A 15,134-nucleotide genomic window follows, 5' to 3' on the forward strand; every position below is an offset into this window, starting at 1 on the left:
GACAGCTTGATGACATTTTCCTTTTTTTCTCCACAGTACTGCCCTTTACAGAGATAGGCGAGACGAGGTGACTAGAACATTTCTTCTCCCTTGGTGAGACTCAGCATTTGCTACTGCTGAATTTCCTGCGGTGTTTATAATGTTCCTGTTGCGCTAAACCTGTCTGGGTCATTTGCAGTTTGAGCCTGTCCTCTCCTGTTTGCTCTGATTTAGGTGTCATCAACAAATTTGAATTCAACTGTTGAATTTACACCAAAGAGATCCCTGACTCATTAACAGGTTCTGACCCCCATGCAGCAGCTTCCTGGTCACAGGCCCAGAAGGAGGCTCTGCTTGATGGCTGACACGTGCAGTACTGAAACCATCCAGGAGACTTTTGTTCCAGCTATGCCTTTACCCGTCTGTGACAAAAATAGGCTCATGGCCCCCAGCCAAGCGCTCTCAGAAATATCATCAGGGCTGTTAGAGGTGCTCTGTGAGGCTGGGTTAAAAGTTTCTGTTAAAACAGAATGCCTTTTTCATGAACTTCTCACTATAGAACTTCCTTCTGACCTCTGTTCAGAGCTGGATGAAGGAGCTTGTCCACAGAAAAAATTGCTTAAGGGAGTTGCAAATATAATTTGCGGGTCTGAACTCCACGACTGGACCCATAAAGATGACCAGAGGGCTGGAGGGCCTCTCCTGCAAAGACGGGCTGAGAGAGTTGGGCTTCTTCAGCCTGGACACGAGAAGGCTCTAGGGACACCTTATATCAGCTTCCAGTGCCCAAAGGGGCCTACAAGAAATCTGGAGATGGACTTTTACAAGGGCATGTAGTGACAGGACAAGAGGGGATGACTTCAAACTGAAGCAGGGTAGGTTTAGGGTAGATAGAAGGAAGAAGTTCTTCACTATGTGGGTGGTGAGACACTGGCACAGGTTCCCCAGAGAAGCTATGGCTGCCCCATCCCCGGCAGTGTTCAGGGCCAGGTTGGATGGGACTTTGAGCAACCTGGTCTAGTGGAAGGTTTCCCTGCCCATGGCAGAGGGTTGGAACTGGATGAGGTTTAAAGTCCCTTCCAACCAAAACCAGGCTGTGATTGTGACTCTGTGACTCAAATAAATAAATAAAATTAATTAATTGCAAAAATAAATAAGAAAAAAGGTTTCTTTATACCTCCTCAGAAAGGGTAAGGATGTCAACTGCCCCTGGGCTTTTGTTATATTGCATTTTGAGCATGAGAAATCCTGATACACTTTCCATGCAAGGGGAAGATGGCCAACAGTCTGGGAAAAGGGGGATAACCCCGGCCTGCACTCCTGGCCCGGCTCAGGCCCAGCCTTCACCTCTCGGGGGTCACTTCAGGCGCCAAGACGTTAGTGCCCAGGGGGGCGCGAAGCCGAGAGCAGCCCCGTCCCGCCTCTCCCCTCAGCTGCACAAGATGTCCGCCGGCCGTTACCTGCCGCCCCGCCCCGCCGCCGCCCCCGCCCAGCCCAGCCGAGCGGATCGGGGCCGGCACCTGCCACTCGGAGCAGCGGGGGAGCGGGACGCTGCGGCAGCCGACGGGTGAGGGCCTGCCGGGGTGGCGGCCGGGCGGGGGGCCGCGGGGGAGGGAGGGAGAAAAGGAGAGTGGGTAGCGGGGCGGCACCGGCACCTGCCGCCGTGCAGCTCCGGGCCGGCTACCTCAGACGGCAGGTGGGCTGGGGCGGGAGGGCTGCGGGGCTGTCCTGGGCTCGTCGAGGGGCTCGTCGGCACAGGGGGTGCTGCGGGTGGGCCCTGCGCTGGATCCCTGCCTGGTTTCAATCCATCGCCATAGGCGGGGTGAAGGCTTAGCTTGTTTCCGAACAGGTTTTCGGGTGTTCAGAATAGGCGCAAAAGTATTTTGATTGTGTGCAGTCCAGGCTCTGTCTGCATCCACGTCCTTTCTGTCCAGTGGATCCAGCTGCTCAAAACCTGCTTTTAGGAAGAGGAGAAACACCTGCCGGCGGCGGGGCGGTCCAGTCGGGTTGGGCAAATGCTGTGGGCAAAGCGGTAACCTTTCCCGGGGCGCCTGGCTGGCTCTCCAGCCCGGCAGGTACGGTCATTTTGGTGGTGCTGATGGACACTTTGTTGAATTGATGAGCGGTGGTGAGGCACTGGAATAGGTTGTCCAGGGAGGTTGTGAATGCTTCATCCCTGGCAGTGTTCAAGGCCAGGTTGGACGAGGCCTTGGGTGATATGGTTTAGAGCAAGGTGTCCCTGCCCATGTCAGGGAGGTTGGAACTTGATGATCTTAAGGTCCTTTCCAACCCTAACTATTCTATGATTCTATGATTCTATACTTCTTCCTCCCTCCCCCCGATGTGCATGAGTAAACAAGTACTCCAGATGTACAGCTACTGGTAATGTCTCAAATTAGACGGTTTTTTTTTTGCTGTTGGTTCTAAAGCAGGTAATGCAGAAGTGAAAAACGCAGTTTGAGTAACTCTTCATCATGTGCACAGAGGTTTACATATTCTTGGGCCTCCTTTAGCATTATCCTGTGATCTTGATTACTTTTGCTAAGTAGTTTTCATAAGTCTAGGTTCCCACATACACATGTATATATTGCAGCAACCCAGATTATTTTGTAGGTGACAAAAAATAGCAGGAACTAGAAGCAACTCAGAAACAACTGAAACAATTTGCTTGTACTTGGAAGGTAAATACTTGAGTAGAGAGTAGTAGCTGTAACTGCCACTACTGCAGACTAGTAAGACAGAACAGAGAGTGGATATAGCGGACTAAACATTGTAATAAGCCTGTGTGCTCTAAGAATGCGTGTATAAAGTCTCAAATTTCAGTGAATCTTAGCTCTGGTTTGAAAAATCTTCATATATGTAAAAGACAGCAAATGTGCTCCTCAGCTGCAGGTGAATATCTTAATTTGACAAGAAGGTGGAAGAGTCATGAATATCTTAACGCACTGGTAAGGTGTGCAGGTGCCTGTGAAATGAATGGTAACATCAAATCCTTTTTTAGTCTTGTGCTGGGGCTGTGGCACATCTTGTTATCATCTTTGTATGATGCTGGCCATGCCTTTGATCTGTTGCCCTTAGTTCTGTTGTATGTGCAATAATCACTTAATCTAAATAGATTTTTCTTGAGGTTATCAATCTGATATGTCAGGAATGTTCAATAAACTTAAACAGATGATAAATTAGCGCAATGAATTTTGTTCTTCTAGAGCAGATTTCTATTACAAACTGGACAACCACGTAACTTCCCTGTTCCCTTTTCCTCTTTGTGTTTTTTTTTTTGTTTTGTTTTGTTTTCCCCTATTTCCAGATGAAACAGATGTCTGTATAACCCTCAACCAGTCTGTATTTTTCTTTGCTTTGTGAAGGTGTCTACTTGGCAAATCTGACTGGTATGTTTTCTCTGTCTCCTTTTTCTCCCCCCCCCCCCCCCCCCTTCTCTTTTCAGAGTAGAGAGCAGGGAATTCTTTCTGAAGAAACTTCCTGTTGGAATGCCTTACATTAATGTGGCTGCAGCTCTGCAGATTTGTGCGCTGCTGTCTGCGCTGCCTGCACAATATTTCATATCCCAGTGGTATGGAACAGACTCTGCTCAGCGCATCCAAATAACAGAAAGGTTGGAAGTATCTCTTTCCGTGCTTTTTATATATAGTTCTCTTTCTCATCCCCAATGACACTTTGTCTTGGAAAGTTGGAGTGTGCATGAGATACATTGGCCATTCCTACACGAAAACAACATTCAATCACACCTCAGGCATTTTTGTGGCTTAATGTGACTATTTACTTCAAAAAAAGATGTCCTTCAAAATTTGAATAATAACCATTGTTTTCTTTACATAAAAATCTGTGTACAATCTGTGTGAGTACACAACTGTCCCTCAATCTCATTCTACTTTTGGACATTTCAAAATATGTTACTATGGGTTATGTCACTTCAAAAAGGGAGAAATGAAGTGTTTGATTAGTAAGAGTATAACTTCCCATTACCTTTTGACACTGTCAAAATAGAATTTCTTGCATAGGATGACTAAGTGCAGGGCCTTAAGCAGCAAAAAATTCATAGTAAATTACTTAAGACAGTCATAATACCAGAGTTAAATAAGTTGTGCCATTTTGCATATGAATTAAGAAGTTATATATTGACAAGGTCATGAGTGTCTATCTCCAATGTAAAGTGAAGCGTACTGCATCAATCCAAGTATTTGCTAGTGGTAACCACTGGCAAATGTTGGTATCTTGAAGATGAACCATGCAAAGAGGTTTACTTTTAACAGTGCAGCCTGTGTAGTGCACTGGTTGTGTAGTTCATCTGTAGAACTTAAATATGTGAGCTAATGAGAGCAAATGATGAAAAAAAGAACCAAGTCTGGCTTTGTGCGTAAAGACACAGATTTAAATAACTCTTAAGTTTAATGATATGAGTCAATTGTGAGCCATTTAGATTTATGCAAAAATTTTTAGGATATTTTTTAGTAGTCTTTTGATTACACGCACCATGTTTGAAATGTCTCATGCTCAGTACTCTCAAGTAACAGTTGAAACTGAAGAATTTGATGCAATTTAGCAGTTCCTATGGTCTCAGTACAGAAAGCAAGTAACCTTGTCATGAAAAATGGCATTTTCCAAAACTTGTATACAGTTTACTGATGCAAGTGTTGATTGAAAGAATATTATTTGCAGTCTGGATATTAATCTTGAAGACAACTTGTTCCTGGTCACTGGCTTTTTTTCCTGTTTGCTACAGAAGTGAAGCCTTAAAAGCTTAAATAGTAAAAAAATATATAAAAATATTAGAGATTGGTTTTTAAACCAATGTGATAATCACTTTTACCACTAAAGGGTCATTGCCTCTTGGAGAAGCTTTACAAAACCTTACTTGAGTCTGGATGCATGGGCAGATCGTTTAAAGCTGTGGCTGTCAAAGACAAGGTAGGATGATGTTACATACTGTCTACACTTAGGAATCAATTTCAAACATGGCCTTTTCTTAACAGGAAGGGATTCTGTAGGGATGAAATAAGTAGCAAAAAGAAAGTGTCTCTTATTTGCTTATTGAGACTGATTTAGAACACTCTACCGGTTTTAAGAAAATCTTGTGCCTATGTTCTACACAGATATGCAATTTGAGCTCCATGTGAAACAAAACGTCAATCATGGCAGTTGCCTCTGCCATGTATTCAGTAGTATCCTCTACTTTAAATTTATCTGACTGCGGAGTCAGGACAATTTAACCATATTAGTGATTACAAGCAGCTACATGTTTGTAGGATCAGATCCTACAAGGTGAGATGGGCATCCTGTGCTGCATGTGGTAGTTCAAAAAACCTTGAAATTGATTTTGAAAACTCGGATGGGAAATCCGTGGGTTTAGGAAGAAGGGGGAAACTTGATTATTGGGCATGTGACAGTTGGTCTAGAAAAACTAAAATTATATCCATTTATGTATATGCAATTTTAATTTAAGAAGAACATTGCTTGGACTTGTTTGGGGAGGTTAAAAGACTTGTTTGTGAGATTTAATTCTGTAAAGGTTTTACCCTGTCTGGACCTTCAAAGATCCTTTATTACTGACGATGTACAATAATCATGAGTGTGAAGTCCTCTGAACTGTGGAAGATTCAGACTTAGTTTTGTCCCCAGGAAAACTCAGGGGAATGGTGTATGAATGGAAACAGAATCTGTTCTTTTCTTAGGTTCACCATAAATTGCTTTGGAACTTTGTGGAAAGCTCCAGGCACATCTAAAACCAAAGCATTCGAAGTCTGAATGATCCCTTGATTATTTGTATATAGTGTTTTTATATAGTTTGAGCTGCTTGTGTCTTCTGAATATCTTATAATGTAAAGAATTGGTTATCCTAAAATGCAGTGACATTTGAGACCTTCCAAACCTACTATATTAGTCTCTGTTTTCAACAATGCAGTCTGCAAGTCAGGATATTTGCCCATTCCTGTTTCTGTTAAATGGTATTTTTCAACCTTAAGACTTTCTACAGATTTGAGCTAAACCAAGACTTTTAAAAAACACCTTGTTTACACAGTTGTGGAACCTGCTCTGGCCTTCTTGCAGGTAGGGTGAAGGGGGTAAGACTGAAAGGTGAACACCATAAAAGAGGAAGGAGACTAAGCCTGTAGTTCTTTGACACCAGCAGGGTTTCTGGCTGGTGTGGGTGAAGAATGTTACCCAAATACATGTTTGTAGACTTCTCCTGCTGCATTGCCAGCAGAAGGAATATTTGAAAGCTCCCGCAGTAAATGTTTAGTTTGATCATCGTTTCTTTACCCTTTCTTTTTCACAATAGCATGAAAACCAGAAGACACTTCTCCTTTCTATAGATGCCCCTCCCTTAGTCCCCATCCTTTACATTCAGATGAAATTCAGCCTAGTGCAGACAGGAAAGCTAAACTTACAGTAGCCTTAAGCTGGGACTCATTTCCAGGCACCTTGTCCATACCAGTGGTAACCAGCCTGTAAAGATTTTACAGAAGATACTAAAGAATCACTCTATTAGAGTTTAGAACAATATTTGCATGTGTAAAATAAGTGGGTTTCCTCAGGTATAAAAACTGCAATGCAACTGTAGAATTACATACACAAAGAAATTAGATTCCCCTGTTGGAACAAATTCCTATGTCTTGTGTACTCTTTAAAATTAGTTTTAATGTAAAACTTACCTGGGCTTCAAATTGTGAAGAATTTGTATGAAAGGCTTTGCAGTATCCCTCTATAAATGCTGAAGATTGTAATAACCAGAACACAAATTATGCTAAACCTCTGTTTCTAAAGAGCTTGACTGTTGGGTTACTTCCTAATTTTACATTTTAGGAATTGGTACTATGGAGCAAAGAAAACTATAAGTGGCGATAATGAAGCAGAACCCCATTCTTATTTTGCAGGTATTGGAGTCTTTGCAATCCTTTTTTGGATTTCACTTGTGATGTTGTTATAAGGTCATCTATAGTGGGTTTCAATACTTAATATACGTTTGCCCATTCTCTAAGCAATATTGATAATGTTCAATAAGCAAAACAGTAAAATCCAGAGCTTTTTCATCTTGTGTTGTGTAACAGCATCAATAAGCTATACTATATCTATGTATCTATTTAATGGAATACATCCGATAGTATGAAATTGATGGTAGTATTGATGTATGAAAGAGTGGTATAGCTTTCACTTGATTCAAATGAACTGACTTGAATCAATTTTATAAAAGGAAAAAGAAACAGTTGATCAGTCTGCTTTTGGGAAAAAAAATTCCTTGCAGTCAGACTGAATAGAAGAATTCCGTGAGCTAAACTGGGAAAAAAATAACAGCAAAACCATTTAGCAAGTGTAAACACTGTAAAAGTAATTGTGAATACATTCAGGTGTTATGCTTTCCAAAATTCTGTTAAGACGCCCCATGTAACAGCAAAGGCATACAAATAGGAAAGTGACTTCCTTGGTGGATGCTGTTTTGTCAAATATCATAGTAATATTCTGGGGGAAAACCGAAGTACCTGTTCCCTTGTTTACTTCACATACTAATCTAATTGTCAGTTCTCAGCTGGTAAAAGTCAGGAGAATTTCTGTTTCAATGTTTAACATACTTGATCAAACACTTATCTGTGATAAGTCTTTTTCTATGTTAAATTAGAATCAACTCACATTCACAGTCCAAAGCCTGAATATATTCAGTTCAGTGTGGGACAGGTAATAGTTCACAAGAAATTTGGCTATTCTGGAGTCATCATTGGATGGGATGTGGAAGCTAACACTCCAGGAGAACGGCTGAAACAGAAATATCCTCCAGTGAAACAGGTTTGAATGTGTTAAACTCTTGCTTTATTAATACATACACAGAGTAACTATGGCTAAAAAAAAACCCTCAGAAACACTGTTACAGACAGACTTCCTTTTAACCTCCTGAGAAATACATAAGAGCCCCATATCACCCGTGCAGCTGAGCGGTACCTCTCCTGCTTCTGCGTTGCTGTCACAGTAGAGCTCTGCTTTTGCATCACTGATTAGTTAAGCTTCGCTGGTCAGGATTGTACTGGGCATGTCTCAAATGAAAATAACTCACTTTTAACGCACAGTGTTGTATTTAAAGCAGTGTCAACCTATATAATCACAGAACCATAGAATGGTTTGGTTTGGAAGGGACCTTGAAGATCATCCAGTTCCAACCCCCCATGCCATGGGCAGGGACACCTTCCACTAGACCAGGTTGCTCCAAGCCCCATCCAACCTGGCCTTGAACACTGCCAGGGATGGGGCAGCCACAGCTTCTCTGGGCAATCTGTGCCAGTGCCTCAGCACCTTCATAGTGAAAAAATTTTTTTCCTGATAATGTTTGAATGGATTTCTCATGGTGTGTTACTAAAGTTGAGAGGTTGTTAAGTCATCTTGTAACTGATCATCCATAATGCGTAACATCTTCATTGCACCTAAGAAACACAGGTAATCTGTTGTGTTTAATCAGTTTCAGTTAGAAAGCTGTTGGGGATCTGAGTATTGGAATGGAAATCTATTTTTAAATGGTTTTGTTGGAATTCTTGAAGCTTTTGAAATTCTCTAGCCTAAGTCCTTGTTGTATTTGAAAATCAGATGCTAAATCTTTGTTGACAGTGCTGTTCTGATAATAGAGTGCTGCATACTCTGTGGGTTGGCTGCTGCCACGCTGCTCAAGTGGCAGGAAGGCACTAATCATTGAGTCAAAGAGGACTGAAAATGAGAAACTGCCTGTAGCAGAGAATTCACGTTCAGCTGGGAGCAGACGTTCAGTCCTGTTCTGTGCATTGTGTTCCTTCCCCACTGTAATTTTAGCCACCTGCCACTCATCTTGGGCTTCTAAAACACCTGCATCCTTGTTTTCTTTTCTCCTCTCCTTTTCTCCCCTCAGTATTGTTGCCACCAGCTGAACACCCTTGAATTTCCCCAAGGGCATTCTGATTCTTTTTATGTACGTTATATAGTTCTGTTCTCCCAGTGACCTGGTGTTCATCTTTCTTGTTTTAATTTCAATAGTGATGACATGTGATTTAAGCTTGTGTCTTTTGTTTGTTTTTTAACTTGCCTTTGCCTATCATGTTACATGCATCAGCTCTGCAAAATGCCATCTGACCTTTGCAAGACAACTGCTAAGCCTGGCCTTTGCAAGACCCCTCCAAACATTAGTCAGGATGTCAGCCCAGCTTCTCCTTGCCTTTCTCTGACTTCCAGTTCTTTACTAAATTGCTGAGCAGAGGCCACATGGATCAATACTAACTGCTTCATGAACTCATTATCTCTCTGCATGCATCTATTGTTTAGACTGTGGGTTACTTTGGGCAGGAATGTTTATGGGTAGTAGTGAGCATGGTGGGACTCTGGCCCATGTCTTGTTTTCACAGGCACTGTAAAAATAATAGTAAGCTACTCTTTTCCTTTCTTGGCTGCAAGATTTTGCTATATCTAAAGAAGTTTCCTGAGCTCTGTCCAGGACTGGGTCCAAGACTGCCTGAATTTGCCTCTTTCCCTCTGATATTCTCTGAAGCCACTTGTGAAGGAAGAAGGGTGACTAACAAATTGTTATGGGACCTATATACAAAAGCAGGGGGATATTCTAAGGATATTCTTGCCAGACCTATGGGAGAAAAGGTGAATAAAAGTCTTGGCTCTTAAAAAATGTTTCAGATGTGGCATGAGCTTCATGTGTTACAGGTTTGATGGCTTTATGTTTAATCTTCCAAACTGACATTGGCAAGATCGTAAAAATGAACTCACTGTGTGTATATATAGAGTGGGTTTAGGTTCTGTAAGCCTAGGAAGAGTTAACTGATTATATAAATGTAATCTTTAGTCAGCATCTCCCCTTGAAGCTATTTACTCTCCTATTTTTACAGGATCTAAAAGGTACTCCTCATTATCGAATTCTAATTAACAAAGCAAATGGATTTGGCAAATCTACAGCTTACATTCCTGAGGAAGAGATAACAATTATTATGGGATTGGAGGTACCATTTATTTTTCACTCAGTTGCAACTTGTATGTTATCCTGTGTGTTTAAAAGCTGGCTGACCTTTGGCTTAATAGATACTATGAATTTTGTAAAATTAGTGAAAATAGGGAAAGCAGATAGATAAAGAAATTACTGCTGTACTTTCAAGTAAGTGATGAATGACCAAACCCAGGTACTGCCTCCTTCAGAGTATCCCACTGCTTAGTTTTGTAAGTGTTGTAGCAGCTTGACTGTTACGTAGAGGCTGTTGCAGACATGGACTTCTGTTTTAGGGTTTCACTCACCTGACAAAGTTGAATGAGTCATTTAATGCTTTCTACTGGATCTAGCAAAGTATATTGTTTTCTCAATTCCACTCTGCAAAATCTGCATTTCCAAGGGCTCCTGCCCAGCTGCTGCCCAGGCTGAATCATGTCTCCTTTCTTGGCTTCAAAACTCTCTGGGAGCCAAAAATTTGTTTTGTGCATCACAGTCTCGATAGCTTTTGGTTTCTAGCTTATGCAAGTGCACCTGATTCTTATGCTAGTCAGAGACCTTGATTCAGAAAACCAACTTCAGGCACTCATGCCACATATGAACAGCTTTTGCAAGGGAACCATTACTCCTGTGGATGCCTTCTTTTAAATTGTGGATAGTGGTAGTATCTGTATTTGAAATAACAGCAAGCAGCTGAACCGTTCCTCTATGGGAAAATACTTGGTCTAGTCAAGCAGAGGAGATTCAAATAGGCATCTTCGGCCCTTCAGGAGAACCCCCCAAAGGAAGTGTATAAGTTAGACTGGCCTGAAGTCCTGAAACTGTGCCGCTGCACATAAAGGAAAACCCCCCACCTCCAGTCAGTGGGGTGAACACTCTGATACCATCACCTCTTTTATGTGGGAGAAGCCTTAGTTCAAGTCTTTGATGCTGTTTTAGCCCCTGATCGTAATATAAAATGTGCTAACATGCCTGAATTTAGGAGCAGGCACTATGCCAACCCAGGGTAAGTGCTATCAGTATTTAAAATTGGGTTCTGACAACTCTAACTTATGTGTCTGCACTGTTCACTATGTCAGCTGGCTACCTTTGGTTACCTCTATAGTCCCATGGGGAGAAACGGATATCTCATCTTAAACATTCAGTAAATTAGCCTTTAAGATGTCAGATTGCTTCATTCACCTGCATGACAGAATAGTTCTCCCCACAGATTATTAGGAGAACTCATGGTAACAAGATCAGAAAGTCAGGTATTTGAAAGTTAGCTTGTTGAGATTAATTACAACTGGTGAGTCATGCCTATGCCTCACAGTATCACAGTATCACAGTATGCTAGAGATTGGAAGGGACCTCAAAAGATCATCTAGTCCAATCCCCCTGCTGGAGCAGGAACACCTAGATAAGTTTACACAGGAATGTGTCCAGGCGGGTTTTGAATGTCTCCAGAGAAGGAGATTCCACAACCTCCCTGGGCAGCCTGTTTCAGTGTTCTGTCACCATCACTGAGAAGAAGTTTCTTCTCAAGTTTAAGTGGAACCTCTTGTGTTCCAGTTTGTACCCATTGCCCCTTGTCCTATCATTGTTTGCCACTGAGAAGAGCCTGGCTCCATCGTTGTGACACTCCCCCTTTATATATTTATATACACTAATAAGGTCACCCCTCAATCTCCTCTTCTCCGAACTATAGAGACCCAGCTCCCTCAGTCTTTCCTCATAAGGGAGATGCTCCGCTCCCTTAATCATCTTAGTTGCCCTGCGCTGGACTCTCTCCAGCAGGTCCCTGTCCTTGAACTGAGGGGCCCAGAACTGAACACAATATTCCAGATGAGGTCTCACCAGGGCAGAGTAGAGGGGAAGGAGAACCTCTCTCGACCTGCTAACCACCCCCCTTCTAATACACCCCAGGATGCCATTGGCCTTCTTGGCCACAAGGGCACAGTGTCGGCTCATGGTCATCCTGTCATCCACCAGGACCCCCAGGTCCCTCTCCCCTACACTGCTCTCTAACAGGTCGTTCCCCAATCTATACTGGAACCTGGGGTTGTTCCTGCCCAGATGCAGGACTCTACACTTTCCCTTGTTATATTTCATCAAGTTATTCCCTGCCCAGCTCTCCAGCCTGTCCAGGTCCCTCTGGATGGCAGCACAGCCTTCTGGCGTGTCAGCCACCCCTCCCAGCTTAGTGTCATCAGCAAACTTGCTGATAGTACACTCAATTCCCTCATCTAAATCATTGATGAATATATTAAATAATACTGGTCCCAGTACCGACCCTTGAGGCACTCCACTAGATACAGGCCTCCAACTAGACTCCGCCCCATAGACTACAACTCTCTGGCTTCTCTTCTTCAGCCAGTTCACAGTCCACCTCACTACCCGACCATCCAGACCACACTTCCTCAATTTAGCTGAGAGGATGCTGTGGGAGACTGTGTCAAACGCTTTGCTGAAGTCAAGGTAGACCACATCCACCGCTCTGCCATCATCCATCCACCGTGTTATTTCCTCATAAAAGGCTATGAGATTGGTCAAGCACGACTTCCCCTTGGTGAAGCCATGTTGACTGCCCCTCATAACCCTCTTATCCTTGATATGCCTTAAGATGGCACCAAGGATAAGGTGTTCCATCACTTTCCCAGGAATGGAGGTGAGGCTAACCGGTCTATAGTTACCTGGGTCCTCCTTCTTGCCCTTTTTGAAGACAGGAGTGACATTTGCTTTCCTCCAGTCCTCAGGCACCTCTCCTGTTTCCCAAGACTTGGTAAAGATGATGGAGAGCGGTCTAGCAATGACCTCCGCCAGTTCCCTCAGCACCCGCGGGTGCATCCCATCTGGACCCATGGATTTATGGATGTCCAGATTGCTCAACTGGTCTCTAACCCATTCCTCATCGACTAAGGCAGACCGCTCCGTTGACCTATCTTCATCTGAGGTCTCAGCGGTACAGGGCTCTTCAGGACTGCCTCCGGCAGAGTAGACAGAGACAAAGAAGGCATTCAGTAACTCTGCCATCTCTGTATCTTCTGTCACCAGGGCACCCATCCCGTTCATCAGCGGGCCTACATTGCCTCTGGTGTTAGTTTTACCTGCCATGTATTTGAAAAAGCTCTTTCTGCTGTCCTTGACCCCTCTCGCCAGATTTAATTCTAAGGAGGCCTTAGTCATCCTAGCAGCTTTCCTACATCCTCTAGCAGCAGCCTTATATTCCTCCCAAGTGGCCAGCCCCTCCTTCCATGACCTGTAAACTCTCCTCTTCCACTTGAGCATACCCAGCAATTCCCTATTTAGCCACGCAGGTCTCCTGGCCCTCTTCCTTGACTTCCTACGTGTCGGGATGCTCTGATCTTGAGCTCGGACAAAGCAATCCTTGAATGCCAACCAACTATCTTGGGCCCCTTTACCTTCAAGCAGCCTTGCCCATGGGATTTCCCCTAGCAATTGCTTGAAGAGGCCAAAGTTTGCCCTGCTGAAGTCCAGGGTTGCAATTCTACTTGCTATTCTACTGGTCCTACCACACAAGATCCTGAATTCCACCATCTCGTGGTCGCTGCAACCAAGGCAGCCCTCAACCTTCACTGCTTCGACCAGACCCTCCTTGTTAGTGAGGATGAGATCCAGCAGCGCTCCTCTCCTGGTTGGCTCATCCACCATTTGCATGAGGAAGTTATCATCCATACACTGGAGGAACCTCCTGGACTGCGGCTGGGTTGCCGAGTAGTCCTTCCAGCAAACATCAGGGAAGTTAAAATCCCCCACGATGACCACGGCCTGTGACTGTGAGGCCGCTCTCAGCTGCCTGTAGAAGGCCTCGTCAACTTCCTCACCCTGATCCGGTGGCCTGTAACAGACCCCCACAACAGCATCGCCCCTGCCAGCCTGCCCCTTAATTCTCACCCACAGACTCTCGACTCGCTCATCATCTGTCCCCGGACAGAACTCAGTGCATTGTAGCTGCTCTCGCACATAAAGAGCAACCCCACCACCCCGCCTGGCTGGCCTGTCTTTCCTGAAAAGGACATAGCCCTCCATGACTTTATTCCAGTCATGTGAGCTGTCCCACCACGTCTCTGTAATTGCCACCAGGTCATAATCTCCTGACTATTAAAAAAGACCCAAATCTACCACAAATTATGCAGTCGAGTTTCCACATTTGGGGAAATGGCAGGGTTCAGCACACCTGGAGTGCAAGGGATGAGCCTCGCCCTGGGAAAACCACCTGCTTGATCATGGTGTCTCCCCTGCCTCAAGTTCAGGTCTGTAGATTGCCCTCACTCAGCCTTTCCTGCAGCCTAATAGGCAATTTCCTGAAGAGCTGAGAATGATGAGACAATGCTTAGACTTGTCTTAACCCTTTCCCAGTTGGTAGCTCTAACCTGCTCACTTCAGGTTTCCTGCATCATCACACGGCAGGAAACTTGGACTGCCCTTTGTGCAATTGTGTCTCCAACTTAGACATGGTGGTATCTAAGGCCATTGCCTTGGTGTGTCTTCACCATTTCCCCAACTGCTTCTTTACTGTTCCCACTGCCTAATTGGACTGGATGACTGATCCGCTGTTAAAAATAACAAACAGCTCTACCAGCAACACGTGAGTGGCAACTACTTCAGTAAGAAACAGTGCTGATTTTAAAACATCAGTGCTGGTGTATATCTAGCACATAGCATCTCATGAGATGTGCTGAGATGTGCTCAGCATTTGTAGAATACTTTGAGAAAGCCACTGTTCTGATGGCATAAATTAGGTTTATACAGATCCATGATGAGATACATGGAAAATCTCACTGAAAGAATCGCCATGTACATTGTGTATTTAAAAACTCATCAGGAGTTTTCAAAAAGTTACCTGTAGTAATTGTAATGATTCTTTTAGGTATGTTTGTGTTTCTTGCTAATTCTGGTGCTTATTCAACTTGACATTATTTTTGCAGGTGCACCACCCTGATATGAAAGCCTATTTCAGTGGATATGATGGAACAAAATACATTATGCAGCCCTGGTTGAAAAGGATCTATCCTCACGACTGAAGGGTTTGTACATGTAATGTACAAGCAGACAATGTATTTCCTTTTTAAATGGGAGCAAATAAAATTCATGTATATTTTTTTCTATGATGAAATAAAACATTCCTAGGTATATTTTATGTTGAACAATCCATTTCATTGGAAGTGAACACACTGCGTGTTCAATTTACCATGACTCA

At 43.5% G+C, this 15,134-nt stretch overlaps 1 protein-coding gene and 1 non-coding gene across 2 annotated transcripts; one reads left to right on the plus strand and one right to left on the minus strand.

The window, feature by feature from the left end:
* Positions 1–1,309: 1,309 nt before the first annotated feature.
* Positions 1,310–15,067, plus strand: LOC133214930 (uncharacterized). The gene is made up of 7 exons (XM_061358384.1): positions 1,310–1,546; positions 3,430–3,592; positions 4,816–4,905; positions 6,802–6,872; positions 7,613–7,776; positions 9,843–9,953; positions 14,863–15,067. The coding sequence occupies exons 2-7, from the start codon at positions 3,468–3,470 to the stop codon at positions 14,956–14,958; spliced, it is 657 nt and encodes a 218-aa protein (XP_061214368.1). The 5' UTR covers positions 1,310–1,546; positions 3,430–3,467; the 3' UTR covers positions 14,959–15,067.
* On the minus strand, positions 14,027–14,185 carry LOC133214955 (U1 spliceosomal RNA). Its single transcript, XR_009726282.1, has one exon. It is a non-coding gene; the product is annotated as a U1 spliceosomal RNA (small nuclear RNA).
* Positions 15,068–15,134: the final 67 nt, after the last annotated feature.

This window comes from Neopsephotus bourkii, unplaced genomic scaffold, assembly GCF_033783945.1.
Source record: "Neopsephotus bourkii isolate Nb327-2 ecotype Australia unplaced genomic scaffold, CSIRO-AGI_Nbou_v1 NB_941, whole genome shotgun sequence".
Classification (NCBI taxonomy): Eukaryota; Metazoa; Chordata; class Aves; order Psittaciformes; family Psittacidae; genus Neopsephotus; species Neopsephotus bourkii.